General features: G+C 42.7%; 1 protein-coding gene across 2 annotated transcripts; it reads left to right on the forward strand.

The window, feature by feature from the left end:
* The first annotated feature begins 1,874 nt into the window (after nt 1-1,874).
* On the forward strand, nt 1,875-18,955 carry PARD6B (par-6 family cell polarity regulator beta). 2 transcript variants are annotated; one of them, XM_089897070.1, is made up of 3 exons: nt 1,875-2,334; nt 6,968-7,190; nt 15,807-18,955. In XM_089897070.1, the coding sequence occupies exons 1-3, from the start codon at nt 2,281-2,283 to the stop codon at nt 16,634-16,636; spliced, it is 1,107 nt and encodes a 368-aa protein (XP_089753196.1). In that variant the 5' UTR covers nt 1,875-2,280; the 3' UTR covers nt 16,637-18,955. The 2 variants fall into 2 exon arrangements, with proteins under 2 accessions (XP_089753196.1, XP_022453330.1); XM_022597622.3 differs by having other exon boundaries at nt 1,876-2,346.
* The last annotated feature ends 1,331 nt before the right edge of the window (nt 18,956-20,286 follow it).

Raw genomic sequence — 20,286 nt, forward strand, 5'->3', positions numbered from 1 at the left:
GACAGGTATACAATGGAATTTTCCAGAAGGGACAGGACATGTGACGATATCATCACCCTGATGACTATTGGTGTGTGTGCTTGTGTATTCTTGTGTTTTAAACATTTCTCAATTTCAATTTTAATACAATGACTGTTGAAAGACATATCACACATAAACACAATACCTGGAGGCCCTCCATAATTTTTAAGAGTATTAAGAGGTCTTGAGACCAAACTGCCATGCCGCCCCATCACAGCACCGCACTTCCTTTCCAGTTTAGCTTGAGTCACATAGTAGGTGCTTTTGAACAGGGGGTAGAGAAGGCAGTTTTATTATTACTCAGCTTGGGATGGGATCCCTTCCATCTGGACTTCCACCCAAAATGGCCAGAAAAACTTTAAATTCCCCCACGAATATTTGCTGGACTGAACCCCTCAGGGGGAAAGATGGGTTTCTCACCTTTGAGCCCAGGTGGGGTAAAGTTAGTATGGAGAAATCGCCCTCCTCAGCTCCAGCACCCAGCAGAGACATATCTGAGTACCTGCTAGGAGTCAGGTAGGTGCTACTGCTCCACAGTGAGCAAAGCAGACCGCTGCCTTCTCAGAGCCGTCATTCTCGGTCAGGAGCAGATTACTCCCAAAACACATGGGGAAACCGGAACTTGACACAAGTGCTGGGAAGGAGGGGTGCAAAGTGTGAGGAGGGATTGGAGGCATGAGATAAGGGGAGGAAGCCTCGGAGGACTCAGGTGGAATGCAGCACCCTAACCAGATCTTCTTGGCCATTTCAGGTTAGAAACCCCGCCCGCCGGCCCAGGTCCAGCTCAAAGGAGGGTTCCACAGCTCCTTGATGAGCCGCAGTGCCATGATGAGCCCCCTGCCGGTGTGTGTGTGGGAGCGTTGGGGGTCTCCTCCTCACCTCCCCAGCTCGGCCAGTGCTGAAAAGGGCCCCTGGAAGAACAAACCCAGCTCTGGGGCATTTAGAGAGAAGGAGTCAGTCTTTTGTTATCAGGGACATAGCTCGGTCATTCCACTGGGGGGAGGGGGACAAAGGCAATCTGGAGGCTGTCATTGGTGGACACAACGAATAGCCCAGAAATGGCTGGAGGGAGAGGAAGACTTCAGAGGTTAAAAATAAATTTAAAAGAAAAGAAAAAAAGAAAGCCCTGGAGGGCCGGTCTAGAAGTACTTGGGGAAGCCGGACCTTCGAGGAGCCGTCCCGAGCCTCTGCCCACTTTCCCTCCCTCCCAGCGGCTACTCGACCCTATGGGACTTGACGGACTGCAGAAAGAGTCACTACCAACAAAACTAAGCCAGTAGAGCCCTGAGATTCTTCCCCAGTGACTGTTGCAGAGGCGGGAAAACTTGAATTTTGTAATCAGAGTTGCAGCCAGACACCTAAACGACGCAAATGGGTGGTGGAGGGGCGTAGCTGCACGCTGCAGCATCCCAAAGTGGAAGGAAGATAAGGGGTGGCAGAAACATAGCAGCCCCACCCCGCCTCCGCACCAGCCGGGCCTCGCCTCCCATTCCCCCGCGGCGCGCGAGCCGGGTCCGGGTCAACCAGGCGCGCGCCTGCGCGTGCGCAAAAGGCCCAGCGCCCTAGCTCATCTCCAGGTGCGCTCGCGCTTCCGGCCTGCCTTCCCGGGGCGGAAACTCCAGGGCCCGCGCATGCGCTTTCCAGCTCTCCTACTAGGTCGGGAGAGGAGGTCCACGGCTTCAGGTGATCCCGCCCCTCCCTCGCAGCGTGGGACCAATCGTACGGCGGCGGGCGGGACTTTCGCGGAGGCGGCCCGCCCACGCGCTGCGCGAGACGTGTACCGATTGGTTGGCGCTGGGGGCGCAGGTGCGCGCTTCCCATTGGGTGTGGGCGGAGCGCGAGCCTCCAAGGCGTCTACAGAAGCTGCAGGTGAGCGCGCGCACGTGCCGCGGCTCCCGCCCGCCTGGGGTGCGCGCGCGCGGGCTCGCGGGGGAAAGCGGCTGAGAGCTAGGCTGCGGCGCCTGTCCCCTGTGCTCCGCCCCCTCCTCCTTCTTTGCCGTCGCGGCCGTCGCAGAGGCCCGGAGGGAGGGAGCCGCGTTCCCGCCCGCCGCGCCGCCAGTCTCACCCTCGGTCCCACCGCGTGAGGAGCCAGCCGAGCGGAGCTCTGCGCGGAGACCCGAGCCACGGTCGCCTCTCTGCAGGTGCCTGTGAGGAGGCGCCTGGGCCGCAGCCGAGTCCCGAGCCCAGCGGCCGGGCACTCGCTCTCCGCGCTCGAGGGGCGGCCCGTCTGGAGGAGGCTGTTGCGGGTCAGGCCTCAGGATGAACCGCAGCCACCGGCACGGAGCGGGCAGCGGCTGCCTGGGCACCATGGAGGTGAAGAGCAAGGTGCGCGGGGCCCGGGCTGGGCGGAGCGGCCGGCTAGATGGGGACTGGCGGTCAGAGCCTTGAGGGGGGTGCTCCCGGGGCCTGGGGGAGGCCTGGGGGAAGCCAAGGGCTGGCCGGGGACGGCCTGAGGAGCTGCCCGCTGTCTGGGACCGTGGTGGGCGCGATGGTGGGATTTGGAGGCAGGAGATGGTGGATAATACGCTTGCTGTGAAGAGGACGAGCGTGGGGGGTTGTGTCTGCTCCTGCCCCAGGTAGGGAGGAGACCAGCTGAGCGCTTAATCTATCTCCTTAAAAATCATTCCTGTTCAAGGATGGGAGTAAGGGCCGAGGTATAGCCGAGGATGGGAGGCGTTTGAGCGCAGCGTGGTACGAAAGGTTTGGAGGAATTCTACCTCTTGGCCTTCTGAGTAAAGAGTATTTGGAACACCCGTGGTCACAGAATGTTACCCCTTTCTGTGGCTCAAGGGTGCATCAAGTGGTGAAGGAGAGAGCCCAGGGAACTCAAGAGCCCTTGTAAAGTTAGCTTTGCTTCCTGCTTAGAGATTTTTCTAGCACTAACTTTGGTATGCATTTAATCTATAAAATTAACACTATCGCCTTTCGTTTGAGTAGCACTTCACAGTTTGAGTCTGGGTGCCCTCTTCATTCCATCCTGCTACCTTTTCGCATCAAGTGCTTTCACTCTTGACCACCGGTATGCCGATCTGCTGATAATTACGTCAGTATCCCCCGAGTTCCTAAATTGCAGGGCTCCCTGAGCAGGACGGTGTATAGGGATTAGTGAGGGAATGCTTTCCAACGGGGGTTTTGAGATGGAATTTGAAGATGGTCGGCGGCTACGGGAACGTTTTCAGCAAGCATTTCATGAATTGAAGAGCCAGAGGGGACTTAGATAACCTAGTCTGATCCTCTGAGAAGATGGGGGCTCAGAAAGCTTATGACTTCGACCAGGTGTGCTTTTTATGACAAAACCTTAAAACCTTTTACAAAATAAGTTTTAGGCTTTATAGAATAGAAAAAAGAGGACATGGGCTGGGCCCTGAGAACATTTAAAATAAAGAGTTGGGAAGATCAAAACACATGAAAGAATAGGAGAAAAGTAAAAGCGTATCAACTCTAAGAATAATGAAACATCATTGAATGTAAGACTACGGGGTGGGGTAGGGGGGAGGAGAATGCAAAATCCAGGAGTGATTTTCAGTGAAGTAGAGTAGGAAGGCTCCCTGGAGCCTGTGGTAGAATGGTTTTTATTATCTGGAGTTGATAAACAAAGTTCTGTAAGTTGCTGTAACTGAGATGATCACATCAAGAGTATCTGCATTCATTTTTCACATTATTTTACAATGTTATTTTTGACTTAACTCGTGTATCAGAATAGGCACTAGTTAAGAAACCCTTCTGCTTAATAAGAATAGAAATGTAGCTATAGCCGTTTCACGAATATGCTGTCTCCTGTGTCCTCCGTGGAACTGCCATAGCAAATTGAAGTGACACGCTTGAACTAAGGGTTAAGATAACTCAAAATATAGAGAGCTTTTCCTCTAGCAGTATAGTGGTGGTAGTTCCGTGGCCAGTGGTTGAACCTTCTCATGGCATTTTTGTCATAAATCTAGTTTGGGTTTGTGGGAGTTGAGGTTAAGAAAAGAAAGACATTTATGATGTTGCATAATCTTAAAATTCAGTTTGTGGTCCTAATCTTGGTAGAAAGTATTTAATCTTTTTATCATAGGAAAAAATGAGTAGGGATTCTAGGTGTTCTGATAGTCAAATGGTAATTTATCTCTCAGACTAGAAAACCTCGAGCACTTGGGGACTGGAATTTCAGGCTTTCTGCCCTTTTTTTCTGTCAACTGGTTTGTGAATCTTTCCCATACTGCCCATTATATATTTGACCTGCCATACTGGACTTCTGGTGAACCGTGTCTCTTAAATAGAATCAAGGCATTCTGAGAACCTGCATCTCATAAAGTGTGGTCCCACTAGTGCTCTAGCTGCTGATAAATAGGCACAGTAGAGGTGCTGTTTCTAGTGTGTCAGTGGCACCTTATGTTTTAAGTATATATTTAATGGATTAAATAAAACATTTGGCATCTTTACCATTTAAAAAATATTTGGACAGATGTGTGAAACAATACTTCCTTTTTCACTGCTTTGGTGATATCACAGCTTTTTACAAAGCTGGTCGCTAAGAGGTTGTAACCACAACTTGGTGATGTGCAGATCCACGTTTCAGGATTTCTTTTTCTTCTGCATAGAAAACAGTGTCAACGTCATATCTTTGCTCATGGAAGGGGAAAATGGTACAAATAAAGTAATGGATAATGCAAATATAACTATAGTTAAGTTGTGATACCAGTTACCATGTGACTTTTTTTGGTAACTGATTTATCTTCCTGTTTCTCCAGAGTTGGAAAAGCTCTTAATAATCAAGGTGATGTCCTTTAATAACCTTAGGTTATTAAACACTTGGAATAGTCTTTGAGCTGTACATTTCCTAGTTATTATTCATGGGCAAACAATATTAAGTTTTCATTTCTAGAGTGTACCAAAAGATGCTGGGAGACAGGTGTCCATACACATTCTGGGTGACCAAGGCAAACTAGACCAGGCTAAGAAAAGTTATAATAGTTGTCGATTGGGTCTTAATGTTATCTCTATTTTAGTATTTTTCTTCATGTAGTAAAAAGTTCTCTTAATCCTATTGTTTTGCTGCAAGAAGCATAACAATTTCTCTTTTTTTTTTCCTGCTGACATTGCAAAAGGGCACATCTACTTGTGAAGCCATGCAATTTTCCATTGTTTTCATCATAACATTTAAGCAAGAGAAAAAAATGTTGAGCAAAGAATTTTTATCCACAAGCTTTAGCAAAAACATTGCAGCCCTAAAATATTCAATTATTAGATGTTACTCCCATTCACCAGGGGAAGTAGTAAAACCCTGAGATGAATCAGAAAGCACTAGGATGTTGTGATACCAGAATAAAGAAAATGGAGAAGAAACTATGACTTTTTATAACATCATAAGACTAACTCTGATATGAAGGGTGTTCCCCAGTTATTATTTACTTTGAAACGTGAAGGTATGACTACACTTGTTGAGCGCTTTAGGTATGAGTCACCTTATGTTCTTGACAGATGTTAGTGTTTATGTTTCAGGAATGTGTTTTGGAAACTTTTGACTTGTTGGAGGTAAGAAGTGGTTTTAGTAATTTTTCATTTTAATTTGAAACTAGTGAGTGGTGTGGGCGTAAAGCAAGGCAGATGAGCTTCTTCGAGACAGCAAAAGCAGCGAGTTCAGAGAGACCGTGGGATCCTTAGGGAAATGAACTGACACATTTGTAACCTGCTCAAATTATTCTGATAGGGACTTTCTCTGCAAGATGCTTAAGGCTGTCTTAGGGGTACATTAGTGTTTCTTGCCAATAATAGATATTTAGAGGAAAAATGAGTTCAGTGGTCAAACATATTTGGCAAACATTTGTTTAAAAACTTTTTTTTTTTTTTCTCAACCACAGGACTTAACTGAGCATTTAATATCTGGTCTCCACAGTGATTCCTAAGAGTGTAATTATAGTTATGTAGCATTTCCCAAACTTGTGTGACTGGGGCACTTTTTGAGGAAGGCTGATGAATCTTTCTTATGTTTCCACATTTGAGGAAATGCCATGCTAGTCCCATTGTTAAGTCATGGATCCTATTTATTATGGACTAGATGAAGCCAGTCCTTCGTGTTGAGTAAGAACCACTTAAATAATTTGGCATTTGGAAGGCAGAGGTGTGAATCTAGAGTAGGGAAGCAGACCTGAGAACCAGAATTGTGGAGATAAATATTGGGCATGATGGAAGTGTCGTCCTCCCTGTTCGTGTGATCCCTTAATGCCTCTCATATAGTTATTCTCTTTCCCCACTAATTTCTGAGCTCTGGTGCAGGCCTGAACCTTTCATTCTCTAGGGCCTAGCACTGTGCCAAGCACGTAAACACTTTTGCTTTAATTGGAGAGTTGTAGGACATATATTTAATGTACTGTGTGTGTGTGTGTTTTTAAGATTAACATAGGGAAGACACTTCTTATCTCTAGACCTGTTTCTTATATGACATACCTCCATTTGTATCCTACCTTAGTGCCAAGAAACTCAAAGTCCTTTTTGTATATGTTGCTGTTAATTCTTGCCACTTCCTGTGAAATTGTAATTCCTTTTATGGGGAAGGAAACTTAGATGCTTTTTGCTACCAGTCAAAATAAAGACTTAGGAACATCTTTGTTACCCCATGGCCTGAGTGAGGAGCAGATACTGCTGTCAGGATCTGGGCTCCAGACAGGGTTTGTTTGAGCTGAGTCACTCTGCAGGACAGTCCCCAGTGAGACCTGGGTACCCCAGGGATTAAGTTGAGCCTGCATCTCTTGAAGGGAATGCCCTTCAGAGATGCAGCAGTGAGCAGACACATTCCTGTGCCTTCCTTATGTTGTTTTATCTCCTGATAGTGAGGTTTCTGACAATAGACCGTGTTATTGGAACTGTCTTTTTCATTAAGGGAAAGACTGTGCCTGTGAATTTTTCTGTCATGCATTTTAAGATTGGATCCTGTTACCTTTTTTAAAATTAATATGTTTATTTATAGTTTGGAGCTGAATTTCGTCGGTTTTCACTGGAAAGATCAAAACCTGGAAAGTTTGAGGAGTTTTATGGATTACTGCAACATGTTCATAAGATACCCAATGTTGACGTTTTAGTAGGCTATGCAGACATCCACGGAGATTTACTACCTATAAATAACGATGATAATTATCACAAAGCTGTTTCAACGGCCAACCCACTGCTTAGGATTTTTATACAAAAAAAGGGTAAGTAACAATGTTTAGAAAAATTATTTTAGAATTAGAAGTTGTTTATTTTCCTCATTGATAGGACACACAGAATTCACTACAAATTTAATGAATAGACATTTTGTGTGAATCTTCTTACCATATTAACTAACAAGTGAGTTAAGACATCTGTGATATTGGTTTAATTGACATCTTTACACTTCACTAAGTATACTTTGGAAAGATTGCGGGTTTTTAAAAAAATTTATTTTTATTTTATTTTTGGCTGCGTTGGGTCTTCGTTGCCGTGCACAGGCTTTCTCTAGTTGCGGCGAGCGGGGGCTACCCTTCGTTGTGGTGCACGGGCTTCTCATTGAGGTGGCTTCTCTTGTTGCGGAGCACGGGCTCTAGGGGCGTGGGCCTCAGTAGTTACAGCATGCCGGCTCAGTAGTTGTGGCTCACAGGCTCAGTAGTTGTGGCTCGCGGGCTCTAGAGTGCAGGCTCAGTAGCTGTGGCACATAGGCTTAGTTGCTCCGTGGCGTGTGGGATCTTCCCAGACCAGGGATCGAACCCGTGTCCCCTGCATTGGCAGGCGGATTCTTAACCGCTGCACCACGAGGGAAGTCCGAAAGATTGTGGTTTTAATTACTTTATAACCTCTTAGATTTTTTAAAAATGGAAATTAGGAATTTATTGAATCTTCACTTTGTTGAATGGAATTTTGTCCATTCAGAAAGATGTGGTAGGAGGAGTATGACTTTGGAGTCTGGGAAACATTCTACTTTTTTGGTAGCAATTAACTTTGAAATCTGTATGCACCACTTAATAGGTACCTAAAGGAAAGCTGTTTATTCTTCCTGGGTCGTGGTATCTTTATCTATAGAATGAACATACTATCTCATAGGATTACTAGGAAGTTTAAATGAGCTCAGTGCAGTGCTCTGGCATGTAGTATGCCTCCGGTGAATGTTTTCTTTCCTTTTAAGGCATTTTTCACAGAAATAAAACTAGTGAATTATCTGGAAAATCAGAGAGCAAGTCATTATTTTGGAGGAATGTAAACATTGATATTGGTCTTGCAAAAGAACATTTTAAAATAACCACTCTATATGGCAAGAATTGAAACGTATTTTGAGCCCTAAAACTTTTAACTTTGTGGCCTCCTCCGTGTGTGTGTGTTTATCTGTGTCCGCCTGTAGATGGCCATGGTGTGTGCCATTTATTCCTTTGTCTTTGGTAAATGAAGAGGTTTGGAAAGGCGACATGAGAGCCACAAGCCCAGTATTGGTGGGATAATCAAAGCCTTACTGTGTTTGTAAACCAACCCAGAAAGCAGTTTGAGGGAGTGGGTAGAAATTACCCTTGAAGGTGAAACTTTCTTTCCAATCAGTTGATAAGCATTGGACCACTCCTAGGGCTTTGAAATTCCACTGATTGTGTATCTTTGCTTCTGGGTTTGGAGGAACTAAAGTCCGCCAACAAAATAAACCTCCAAGGGTAGGGTAACTTACATCTGTATCACTTGACTATTTACAAAATACTTTACAAACATGCAAATTCATTTTCCCAAAGACCCCTAAGATGGATTTCCTAGGTATGTGGCAGGGGTGTGGTACAATTAGAGTGTTACTTCAGGAAGACTCATTTGGCTGTTCAGGATGAATTGGAGTATGCAGCAGTCTTACAGGAGAGAGCAAGGAGCAGCGGGGTGAGAGACGCTGAGAAGCTGCCCCGGCAGGAGACCAGGTGAGGAAGATAAAGGGGAGGATCTGAGAGTCACTGTGCTCCCCCCTGGAGGGCAGAGGGTTGAAGAGGCGTCCAGAGGAAAATAGCTTTCTGAATTTGAGCCTGATGGTGCCATAAAACAGGTACAGTCTGGAAGAGAGATTGACTTGGAAAGAAAATTGGTTTGGTTATAGGACAAAAAAGCTTTTATCTGGCTGGCGAGTTTCAACCTTGTCCCGTAGGAAATCAGAAATGATGGGCTGGAGCTTAGGGTGGAAATCTAGAGGCTGATCAAAGAGCTGAAAGTCTGCAGAAAAGTGATAGTTGAAATTTTGGGGAGTGGACATAAGGGCTTGCTGAGATGAAGAGCAGGGATGGTTCTTAGAAAGCTATGTATAGAATGTTGGAGAAGGAAGAGAAGACAAAACATTGGAGTGGAACTTGTCATTTTAAGCAGAATAATTTAAATCATTGTTGTTGCATAGAAGGCCTGTCTTGTTAGCAGTTGTAATTTTCATTATAAATTTGCTGTTTGGAACATGTATGTAAATATAGAATGACTATTTTTAAACTACTGCCATCTGACAGAACTTGTTGGATTATCCCCTTCGTTAGAAAGATGATAGGTGTTGGATTATACTACCACATGTTTTTGTTACTGGAATTGTAACACTTACGTGCTCATAGGATTAATCCTAACATCTTTTACGGGCGGTTATCATCTGCTGTTTCCTTTTCAAATATGTTTAGATGTAAACAAAAGCTTTCTGTGCTGTAGAGGTAAATAACCAGTACAATTCAGAGCCCTCAGAATTTGATCTAGAAATAGGCAGTGTGTTCAACAGAAAATTTTTGTTTTTAAAAATGTAACTTTAGGACATCCCTGGTGGTCCGGCGGTTAAGACTCCATGCCTGCACTGCAGGGGGACACGGGTTCAATCCCTGGTCGGGGAACTAAGATCCCGCATGCCACCCGATGCGGCCAAAAAAAAAAAAAGTAACTGTAATACAAATATGACTTAAGCAAAACATGAAAAGTCAGTCAGTCGATTCATTCCTGCTGAAAACCCTCCAATGGTTTCCGTTGCATCCAGAATAAAATACATCCTGATTTGTGCTCCACAGCAGTGTCTCCTTCCTCCATTCTCCCACTCCCCCCTCACAGCAACCACATTGGCTTTCTTTCTGTCCCTAGGACTCAGCGGGCTTGTTGCCGTCTCTGTGCTTCTGCACTTGCTGTTCCTTCTGTAAGCAACGCTTTTCCTGCAGTTGGTCCCATGGCTGCCTCCTCCTCCCTCAGTTCTCAGCTCAGAGGACTTTCTCAGAGGGGCCTCTTCTGACCACCCTAGCTAGGGCCCCCCAACCTCCACCTTTACCACATTACCCTCTGGTTATTTAGGTAGAGTTAACATGTTTGTTGTCTGTCTTACAGAGTTACACAGTGCCCTGTAGTTTGTGGTGATACCTTTTTTCTTTTAAACAGAGCTCAACAGATGTTTAAGTAGAAAGCTGATTTTACTTAAACTTTAATGAACATTAAATTCAGGAAACTAATGTAAAACATGGCATTAAGTACAGTTACATTTTCTTGCTTAATTACAGCACACTTTCTGTTTTACGGGCCTGTTGCTTCCAATTTAGGAACCAGTAGGGCAGCAGTTGCACTTGATGTGGCACCAAGCGATGTTTTTAAAAGACAGACATGAAAACGATTTTAAATTTTAAACCGTGTGACCTTTTAAAATCTGATACCCTCTACCAAATAAAGCTTCTTTGAAGTGAAATCTCAGGATTGAAGGCATAAACCGCTTCATAGCTTGAACTCGGGGGTAGCGTCATTGCATATCTTGAAAAGTTTTATGTTTTACAATAATTTATTGTTAGAGGAGAAAACCCAGACTCTATTTCCAGGGCTGTTATTGTGGAAGCAAAAACAAAACAAAAATCCTGATATTTTAAAAGTTACTTTCGCAGAGCATCCTAGGGCTTTTGCCAGCCCCCTCACCCTGTCAGAGTTTAGAATTTCCTCATTTATTTGAGGGAAAAAGAGAGTTTTTCTTCTCTTGTTGTTCAGGTGGTTCTTGTATGGTAAACAATCTCAGAAAATATTTAAAGGTTGCACCTTTAGAAAAAGTACTCAGGTCATTCCTGTAGGTTTGGAATGCAGCCAGGGAAATGTGTATTTTTTAAAAGCCCGTTGTGATGATCAGCCAAGTCTGAGGCCCGTTGACCTGCACGGACTTCTCGCCAGATCTGATCAGAATACCTACACCACAACTTCTTGCTGTGTCACAGTCTGTTTCTGTGTGCCATCAGACAAACACATTTGTATCATGGGTTTATTCAAAGGAGTATGTTGGAAATACCAGAAGGGCCTTGCTTTAAGCCTCATCTGCGTTAGGACGTGGCCCTGTGGCCCAGACACCTGGAACTGGGTAGCCACTTAAACTGTCTCTTAGAACTTTACTGTGCGTGGGATGTTATTTGGGAGCTGTATTTTAAGGTTATATCTTAGTGAGTCAGGGTTGAATTTAGAAATGGTCTAAGGGGTATACATTTTAATAGTAAATTGTGAAAAATTGTTTAACAGAAGGTACGGCCCCAGAAATAAAAAAATTCTGAGTAACAGCTCAGAATGTGACGCCAGTTGCTTATGACAGAAACCTGGGTGTCGCCTTTGACACATACCTTTTTTTCAGTCACCAAGCCTATTAAAAATGTGTTCTAATTACTTTTCAAGCTTATTTCCCCATTCCACTGCCTCTGCCCCAGGCCAGGTACCATCCTAAATTACCTGCAGTAAAACCTCCTGTCTTCCCCGCAGGTCCCTCCTCCAGCTTGCAGCCAGAGTGAGCTTTGTAGGAAAACCAAAATCTTTGGTTTTCTTCCCTTTGCCCTCAGGCTGAAGCCGGTAATCCTCCCCACTTCCCCGGAGGCCGTGTCTGTCTGCAGGGCCCTGGCCGCCTGGACTTGGCTCCAGCTCCTCCTCTTCTCTCCCCTCCCACCCTGCCTTCTCACCGTCTCCTCCGCCGACCCCATCCTGCCCGGCTCTGTGTTTGTTGTATCGGCACCCGGAAGTTCTTCCCTCCCTTCTACCTGATTAGCTACTGGTTTGTTTTCCAGTCTCAGTATAAACCACGCTCCCCAGAGAAGCCTTGCCTTACCCTGCAGACCAGGCTGAGTTCCCACTGATAAACTTCACAGCTCTTGGCACCTCTGTAATAATATAATGGTTTCAAGTTCTTTGTTAATTGCCATCTATTTTAGTCTGTAAGCACCATGAAAGCAAGCACCTTAGCTGTTTGGTGCGCTGGATCTGCAGCACACAGCACGATGTCTAGCCACATAGTAGCAGATGCTTCTTAAGTGTCTGGCATTTGTTATTCCTTGTATTAGGAAGTGAAGGGATCTGCAGACTTCGAATATTGCTTTAAGTGATGTTTAGTCCTTTTAAAGTTGCCACATGTATTTCATTTAACCATTTTGGATTAGAACAAGGGCTGGCAAACTCAGGCTTGCTGGCTGTTTTCATGGAACACAACCATGATCACTCCGTTCTGTATTGCCTGTGGCTGCTTTTGCAACAGAGACCGTATGACCTGCAATACCTAAAATATTTACTGTACAAACTCTACAGAAAAAGGTTGTCCACCCCTTGATTAGAACAATTTCAAAAATTATTTCATTCTTCCCCTGTCTTCCTACTGAACTTGAATGGGTCATAATCTTGAACTTTCTTGATGACTCTACCATGAATATACTGTTTTGTTGCTGTACACGGATGCTGCTGGGATTTATATAACGCTTTTGTTTTGTTTGTTTGTTTTCAGGTTTGCTTTTTCTTCACTGTAGGCTTTTATTTTTTGTATCTGTGCCTGCCACTCACTGGTGGACCCTTACCCCTGACTGTGACTTAAGACTGTGAGCTGAGGAATGAGATAACCAGGGTTTTTTGGAATTAATGTTTAAAAAGTAAGAGGCTCAGAGGGAGGCCCTTCAGGGCTCCCTTCCTCTGTGAGTAAAGCACAGGGGCTTTTTGTGTGTAAGGAAGTGAGACATCCAGTTTGGCTGTTTGGCGGCATTCCAGGGGTAGATCCTTGTCTGTTTCGGTGAGCTGAGATTGTCAGGCTCGGGATAGGTGAGGTTTCGCTGAGCCTATATCACACACTGTTGCATAAAGCCTGGGTTTATACAAGTGAAAGGTTGCCATGAGCCAGGATTCCAACTTTCCGTCTCTTTCTGAGTTTTGTACTTTGACAGACATGCTCAGGTGGAACGTCAGGCCTGTTCCCTGTAGATGTTCACCTTTACACTTTAAACCGACACCCTGTACCCTGGCTTTCTGCCAAAATATTTCTTTTCCCAGTGGCTGGAAACTGATTAGCTAGATGGGAGAACAAAGGTGCCTTTGTACTGGGGCATATTGCTTTTGAGAATTTAGCAGAGAGCATTCAAACAGAGTCTGGATGCAATGCCAAATTATGCAGATTTGGGGGGTTTTTTGGTCAGGTTTCCCATGAATAGGTATGTAGGCAACTTAGTTTTGTTCTCCTTTTGTATGGTCTGGAATTTCCCATATAAAAATTGTGTGGGCTTTCTTAATTGATTGTAAAATGAAATATACAATTTTGAATAAACACATTCAGTAGAAGATCATTGTTGATAGATTTCTGGCTACATTTTGCCCAAAAGATTCTTTTGTCAGTCAGTTTATTTCCCAAGCCAAATTATAAATAAATTTCTGTCTTTGTAAGAACACAGTGTAAGTACTTTCTCCATAAATGAAGCAAAATTATCCCCAGGGGGAAAATGCCCCAAAATCAGGTACCACTAGGCTTTTTTTTTTTTTTGGTTGTACTGGGTCTTAGTTGTGGCAGGTGGGGCTCCTTAGTTGTGGCATGCATGTGGGATCTAGTTCCCTGACCAGGGATCAAACCCAGGCCCCCTGCATTGGGAGCGCAGAGTCCTAACCACTGCGCCACCAGGGAAGTCCCCAGGTACCCCTAGTCTTGTACATTTATCTGAAACTAGCTTTTGAAGAGTGTTCCAGCAGCACTGAGAAAAAAATACTGAAGTTCTCCAGGCTCTGACACACAGTGGACATTTAACATTCACTGTGTGAATTGAACATGTACGGTATTGGCCTTAGTAAGAAAACCTGGGGCCAGTCTTCTGTCTGTACCTTATTTTGTACCCTTAATTTCCTGGTCTGTAAAGTAAAGGTAATAACACTTACCGACAGGGGGGCCGAGAGTTGGGTGACGAGACTACAGATGGAAGCCCTGTGAAGACACAGTCTGGTGATGTTACTGTTGTCTGTAGCAGTGATTGAGACTAGGACTTTAAACTAGTTCTTGGGATGGTGGGGGCACTTTTGTCTTTTTTATTCTTATTAAATATTTTTTTCATCCTTGGAGATTGTGACTTTTTAGTTTATCCCCATTCCAGTTATTTTTGAAATGTGATTTCACCTTTTATGCCTGCTGTTAATTCTGTTTCCTCATCCTCTGATGAGACATGTTGTTTGTAGACTGTCTACCTCCAGCTGTGGGATTTAAGGAGATCTAGTTTTAGTGCCTGTTTTCCCTGGTTTACATCAGAGATTATAAATTGCTGGCTTGAAGAATAAATTCAACCCCCAGATGTTATTTTGCTCAAACAGGTTTTTGTTGTTATTTAATTAGGTGTCGGCATTTTAAATGGGAAGGTTTTTCTTTTTTTTTAACCTAAAAAAACAAGACTTTCTGACAAGTTGGACTGTCCACACAGATTCCTACAGTCCGTGAAGAAAAGCTGCCTGGAGCGAGAAAAGCCATGCCATTAAATGGGGCAGGAGCTCTCAGCTTTGCCAGAATCCTCACCCCTCCCTGTTGTCTCTGTCTTATACCTCAGCCTCTTTCAAAAGTGGGAAAATGAAAGGTTAAGAACTCCCCCAGAAAACTGAGGGAGAGTGTATTTGCAGAAGACCAGAATTCCTGTGTTTGATATGCATTCATTTAATTACATTATCATTTTATGTGTATTATCCATTTCATTTAATTACAGGCAGACCTCAGATATATTGTGGGTTCAATAAAGCAAATATCGCGATAAAGCGAGTCACATGAATTCTTGCACAAATTAAGCATGTAATAGCATCACGTCTAAAAAAATACATAACTCAAGTTTAAAATACTTTTTTGCTAAAAAAAAATGTTAACCATCACCTGAGCCTTCAGCAGGTCATAATCTTTCTGCAGTAGTGATGTCAAAGATCACTGATCAAAGCACATCGTAACAAGTATAATAATTTAAAAGTTTGAAGTATTGCAAGAATTAACAAAATGTGACCCAGAGATACGAAGTGAGCAAATGCTGTTGGAAAAATGGCGTCGGTAGACTTCCTCGGTGCAGGGTCACCACAAACCTTCAATTTGTAAAAAAACACAATTATCTGTGAAGCGCAGTAAAAAGAGGTCTGCTTGTACACTGTCCTCCCAGACTCTAGTACAGGTATTTGAGCTTCAAAAGTGCCCAATTTCGTGTCATTGAGTCAAATATGATAAACATGCAAATTGGAGGTGTTTAAACAAACTTAGGGAAAATACAATGTAAATAACTTGTTTTAAATGGTGTTTAAGAATGTGTGTGCGAGGCTTATCAGAATTTCATCTGCCATATTTAATGTTGTTTGAGTCATTGAGCTTTTTCAAATTTAACTTCAACTTTTAGTAACTTCATGGTGAATACTCGAGAGGGCCACCTATTGGGCTTTTCTGGTATAGCATGTCTTACTGCGCTACATTTTCAGCCGATAGGAACAGGCTGATATTTAACGAGTTTGTTTATGTATCAAATATATTTGAGTTGTCCTTTCTGTACAGATTTCACTATAGATAAATGGGCGTTTTTACAGCATTTCTATAATTATTGTATTTTATTTTTAAACAGAAGAAGCAGACTACAGTGCCTTTGGTACAGACACACTAATAAAGAAGAAGAATGTTTTAACCAATGTGTTGCGTCCTGACAACCATAGAAAAAAGCCACACATAGTCATTAGTATGCCCCAGGACTTCAGACCTGTGTCTTCTATTATAGACGTGGATATTCTCCCAGAAACACATCGTAGGGTCCGTCTTTACAAATATGGCACTGAGAAACCCCTAGGATTCTACATCCGGGACGGCTCCAGTGTCAGGGTGACACCCCATGGCTTAGAGAAGGTCCCAGGGATCTTTATATCCAGACTTGTGCCGGGAGGTCTGGCTCAAAGCACAGGACTATTAGCCGTTAATGATGAAGTTTTAGAAGTTAATGGCATAGAAGTTTCCGGGAAGAGTCTAGATCAAGTAACTGACATGATGATTGCAAACAGCCGCAACCTCATCATCACAGTGAGACCAGCAAACCAGAGGAATAACGTCATTAGGAACAGTCGGACTTCCGGCAGCTCTGGCCAGTCTACTGACAACAGCCTTCCTGGCTATCCACAGCAGATCGAACCGAGCTTTGAGCCAGAGGATGAAGACAGCGATGAAGATGACATTATTATTGAAGACAATGGTGTGCCACAGCAGATCCCTAAGGCTGTTCGCAACACCGAGAGCCTAGAATCATTAACACAAATAGAACTCAGTTTTGAATCTGGACAGAACGGTTTTATTCCTTCTAATGAAGTGAGCTTAGCACCCTTAGCAAGTGGCACAAATACAGAATTTGAAACGCGTGCTCCAGATCAAAAACTCTTAGAAGAAGATGGCACGATCATAACACTATGAAACCGTCGCGTCTGAATGTTTTCTGAGTGAGGATGCCATGGAGACTTGTAAATTGGCTAGTTTAAAGCATATGTACCTCTGAACCAGTGATCTGGGACAGGCATGAAAAAAATATATTGCAAGCTTAAAATGTTATTAAAATAGTAGTTCGATAATTAATATAAACTTCAGTGGGTCAGAGGTGAATTTAAGTGTAAAACAAAGGGGCCTTTGCTAATGAAATGATGTGCTTTTGCTATTTTGTCTATAGAGAACTGGATGTTAGAGCACATTCCCAGAACTACACATAAGGACTAGATCATTTCCGTTTGAAGTGGTTGCATATTTAACCTGCTGTGCAGAGCCTGGTTGATTTTTCCTTTAACTGTATATCTTTTAATTCTAACGTGAAGAAGTCTGAGTCTCTCTTTCGGTACTTTGGGACCTTGGCTCCTATATTCCCCATGTTGTATTTTGATTTTTTAATATTGTTCCTCTGTTGCTAATTGTAGCGAGTAATTTTTTCAAATGCTTTTTTTTTTTTCCTAATTTCTAAGAAATCAAATCAATTGACTGTTTTTAGGGGTTGCTTCCTAAGTTATAAAGCATTGAAGCTATGTTCCTGAATTAAGAAACTCTAACAGTTGTTCAGGTCCGTGTTTGCCCATGGGAGACTCTCTCCCATAACCTCTTCTTGTCCTCATTCCAAATCTCATTAGAAATCATTCCTTTTGTTGTTTGTGTGTATATTTTGTTTGTCTGCCTTTTTACTCTTTTAATGTATTTGAGTAGTGTGAATTATTTTCGTTAAAAAAAAAAATGCACCCAAACTAAGAGATTTTTACACACAGGACAACCTTGTGCACTTTTTATATGAAAATTTTGGGTTTTCCTTAATGGGATTTCTAGGAACACTGCCTACACTTTATGAAAAGTATGTCGTATTCACCTCTGACAGGTAGAGTGTATCTCGATTAATTTTATGAGGCTATTTATTACTTTCCGATGCATCCACTTAGCAAGGTAAGAGTAAGGCTGCTAACTTTCGTTCCTTGCCTGGTTTCATTGTATGGAGGTGCACAGGCACTACAGTAGCTTGTATATAGAGACTAAGAATAGTATGAACTACATGAGTTCCCTGTGACTTATGGATATTTCTCTCAGAGTTATTTATTGATTAATTTTATGCTAGGGCTAGAATGGATACCTTATAACAATTGTGTGCTATTAAAACAATGAAGAATCAAATGACTCCGTTTTGAAGGATATTTTCTCTATATGGTAGAAGTATATGAAGTAAAGTTGATTAAATGAAGCTCTCTTGACTCAGAATACTTCAGTGTATTTTGCCCACATTTTACCACTAAACATGTTATCACTAAACTGTTAACTGCACAACATTATGTAATACAGTGTACTTGTTGAATTCATTGAAGTTCTTCCAATTATATAACCACTATTTTTTAATGGCATTCCAGGTTTAACATTCTGTTGAGTTCTATAAATTTGACTCTTGAATGGCAAAATGTTAATAAGTAGAAGGTTACATTTAACTTATAATTATAAGCGGTGCAGGGCTTCAACATTTTAAGTAAAAATACTTTCACATACTACCTCTCTCTCTTTCTCTCTTTTTTTTAACAAAGTTTTAACATCAGAACTTTTCTCTTAGGGGAAGAAATACTTCAGGGCTTGACTTTTTGTACAACTTTTAACTGTAAAATACAGATTTGTCTTGTATGTATTCATGAAAATGGAAATCAAAGCTGCTAGTGCTTTTTTTTTTTTTTTTTTTTTGGCGGTACGCGGGCCTCTCATTGTTTTGGCCTCTCCCGTTGCGGAGCACAGGCTCCGGACGCGCAGGCTCAGCGGCCATGGCTCACGGGCCCAGCCGCTCCGCGGCGTGTGGGATCTTCCCGGACCGGGGCACGAACCCGCGTCCCCTGCATCGGCAGGCAGACTCTCAACCACCGCGCCACCAGGGAAGCCCTGCTAGTGATTTTTAATTATTCCCACTAAGGGTATATGTCAACGGTCTTTTCAGCTAGATCTCTCGTTTAAATTATTGGTGAAAGAATTGATTGCTAGACGTATTGTAAAACCAATAGATCTTGGTTATACAATAAAATGTCGATTCATTGGTAGTCTGAATTATTTCAAGTGTACCTTATTAACAAAAGTATCAGTGGACTCAGCATAAAATTGTACTAAATGTCAGGCTAACTGTGAATTGTTCTGTATCTTAAGTAAATTTATGATAATGTCCTCATGAGCTATCAACAAAATATATGTACTTTTGTGAACTATGGATTTTCTAATTAAATTTTACATGCAACATGATTTTTACATGAATGCTACTTTGTTTAAACTATCAAATGTCAGTATTTTACTACAATTTTATTATAAAATGTACATTATCACTAAATGAGCTTTGATTTTAAAAATCAAATTAGCTTTAGTTGTATATTATTTTTTACAAATAAAGATAGACTTGTATAAAGGCTACTTTCTTGTCTGCAAATATATGAAAAGTCACCCAACAAATATTTACCAAGCACCCATTACAGCAAATGGGTAGGGAGAAAATTGCTAAGTTATAACAAGATCCTGGCTTCCTTAATTTTTAGAAGATCAACACCAGGAATTCCTGGCGGGCCAGTGGTTAGGACTCCGCGCTTGCACTGCCGAGGGCCCGGGTTAGAGTTAGGGTTAGGGCTAGGATTAGGGCATTTAAAATGTAGTTAAATTCTGATAATGTGAGAGGTTATGCATGATATCCATATAGAATTATCACTTACATTGTTTAAGATTATTTGAAATAAGGCAAAAGTTGTTTGTAAAGTGAAAGTTTCTCTTCTGAATTCAAATTCACTTAGTTATACTTTTTATTACCACCCCAGGTACAGGTATTGCCTATATGGATTGAGTTCACTTTATGCTGAACACTGTAAAAGGCCTGAGATACAACAGACCCTCTTCCTGAGCCAAGTCTAATCCCAAATTAGTCACCCAGTCATTGGCTAAGTCGATCTCTGCACTAACTCCTCTGCCATCCAGCATGCAGGATAATAACCGATTCCTTCCGCCAGTTTAAAAACTGAAAGTCTTCTGAGTAAAAATTCAACATCGTGTACATAGAACCCTTCACATCATCCATTGGTGCAGACTGTGCTGCACTCAGTACCTGATGCACTTGGTTTCAGGGTCCATGAAACAATGGTATGGTACTAAAAGATCCTTTTCATCCCCAAATACGACCCCAGTGCTCTTTGTATCCTAAATCCCTGCTGCTTCCAAGTTTCCAGTCTGGGTAAAAAATTACATTTGAGGAAAAAATCATCGAAGTCATAGAAGTGTATAAGGAAAAGCTAGCCCTGTTCTGGTCGTTTGCCTTAAGGTACTTGAATTAATGGTTAGCAGCAACTGGTGGTTTGCTCTGATTTTCCCATCTTTTAGACTGATGAAAGGTTTAATTGTGGGTGACAAAGCTTTAAGGGTTGTGTGTGTGTCAGTGACTTCGGCAGCGCAGCAGATTGGGGAGCACCTGACTTAGAAGACGTAGAAAGTCTTGACCTTGTTATTTGTGACAGCATATCACTTGCTGATGGTGACTGTTACCTGTAAGGTAAAGCATACATTAGTTGTGCTTCTAGCTATATTACATGCTACTT

The sequence above is a fragment of the Delphinapterus leucas genome, chromosome 15, assembly GCF_059928025.1.
Source record: "Delphinapterus leucas isolate spDelLeu-1000000601 "Yukka" chromosome 15, BTC_Dleu_Yukka2, whole genome shotgun sequence".
Taxonomy (NCBI): domain Eukaryota; kingdom Metazoa; phylum Chordata; class Mammalia; order Artiodactyla; family Monodontidae; genus Delphinapterus; species Delphinapterus leucas.

What these genes read in the sequence shown, in the direction of transcription:
- PARD6B (XM_022597622.3), top strand. Translation starts at nt 2,281, where the DNA reads ATGAACCGCAGCCACCGGCACGGAGCGGGCAGCGGCTGCCTGGGCACC. An exon ending in CCATGGAGGTGAAGAGCAAG is followed by an intron (nt 2,347 to 6,967) that starts GTGCGCGGGGCC and finishes GTTTATTTATAG; the next exon opens with TTTGGAGCTGAATTTCGTCG. An exon ending in GATTTTTATACAAAAAAAGG is followed by an intron (nt 7,191 to 15,806) that starts GTAAGTAACAAT and finishes ATTTTTAAACAG; the next exon opens with AAGAAGCAGACTACAGTGCC.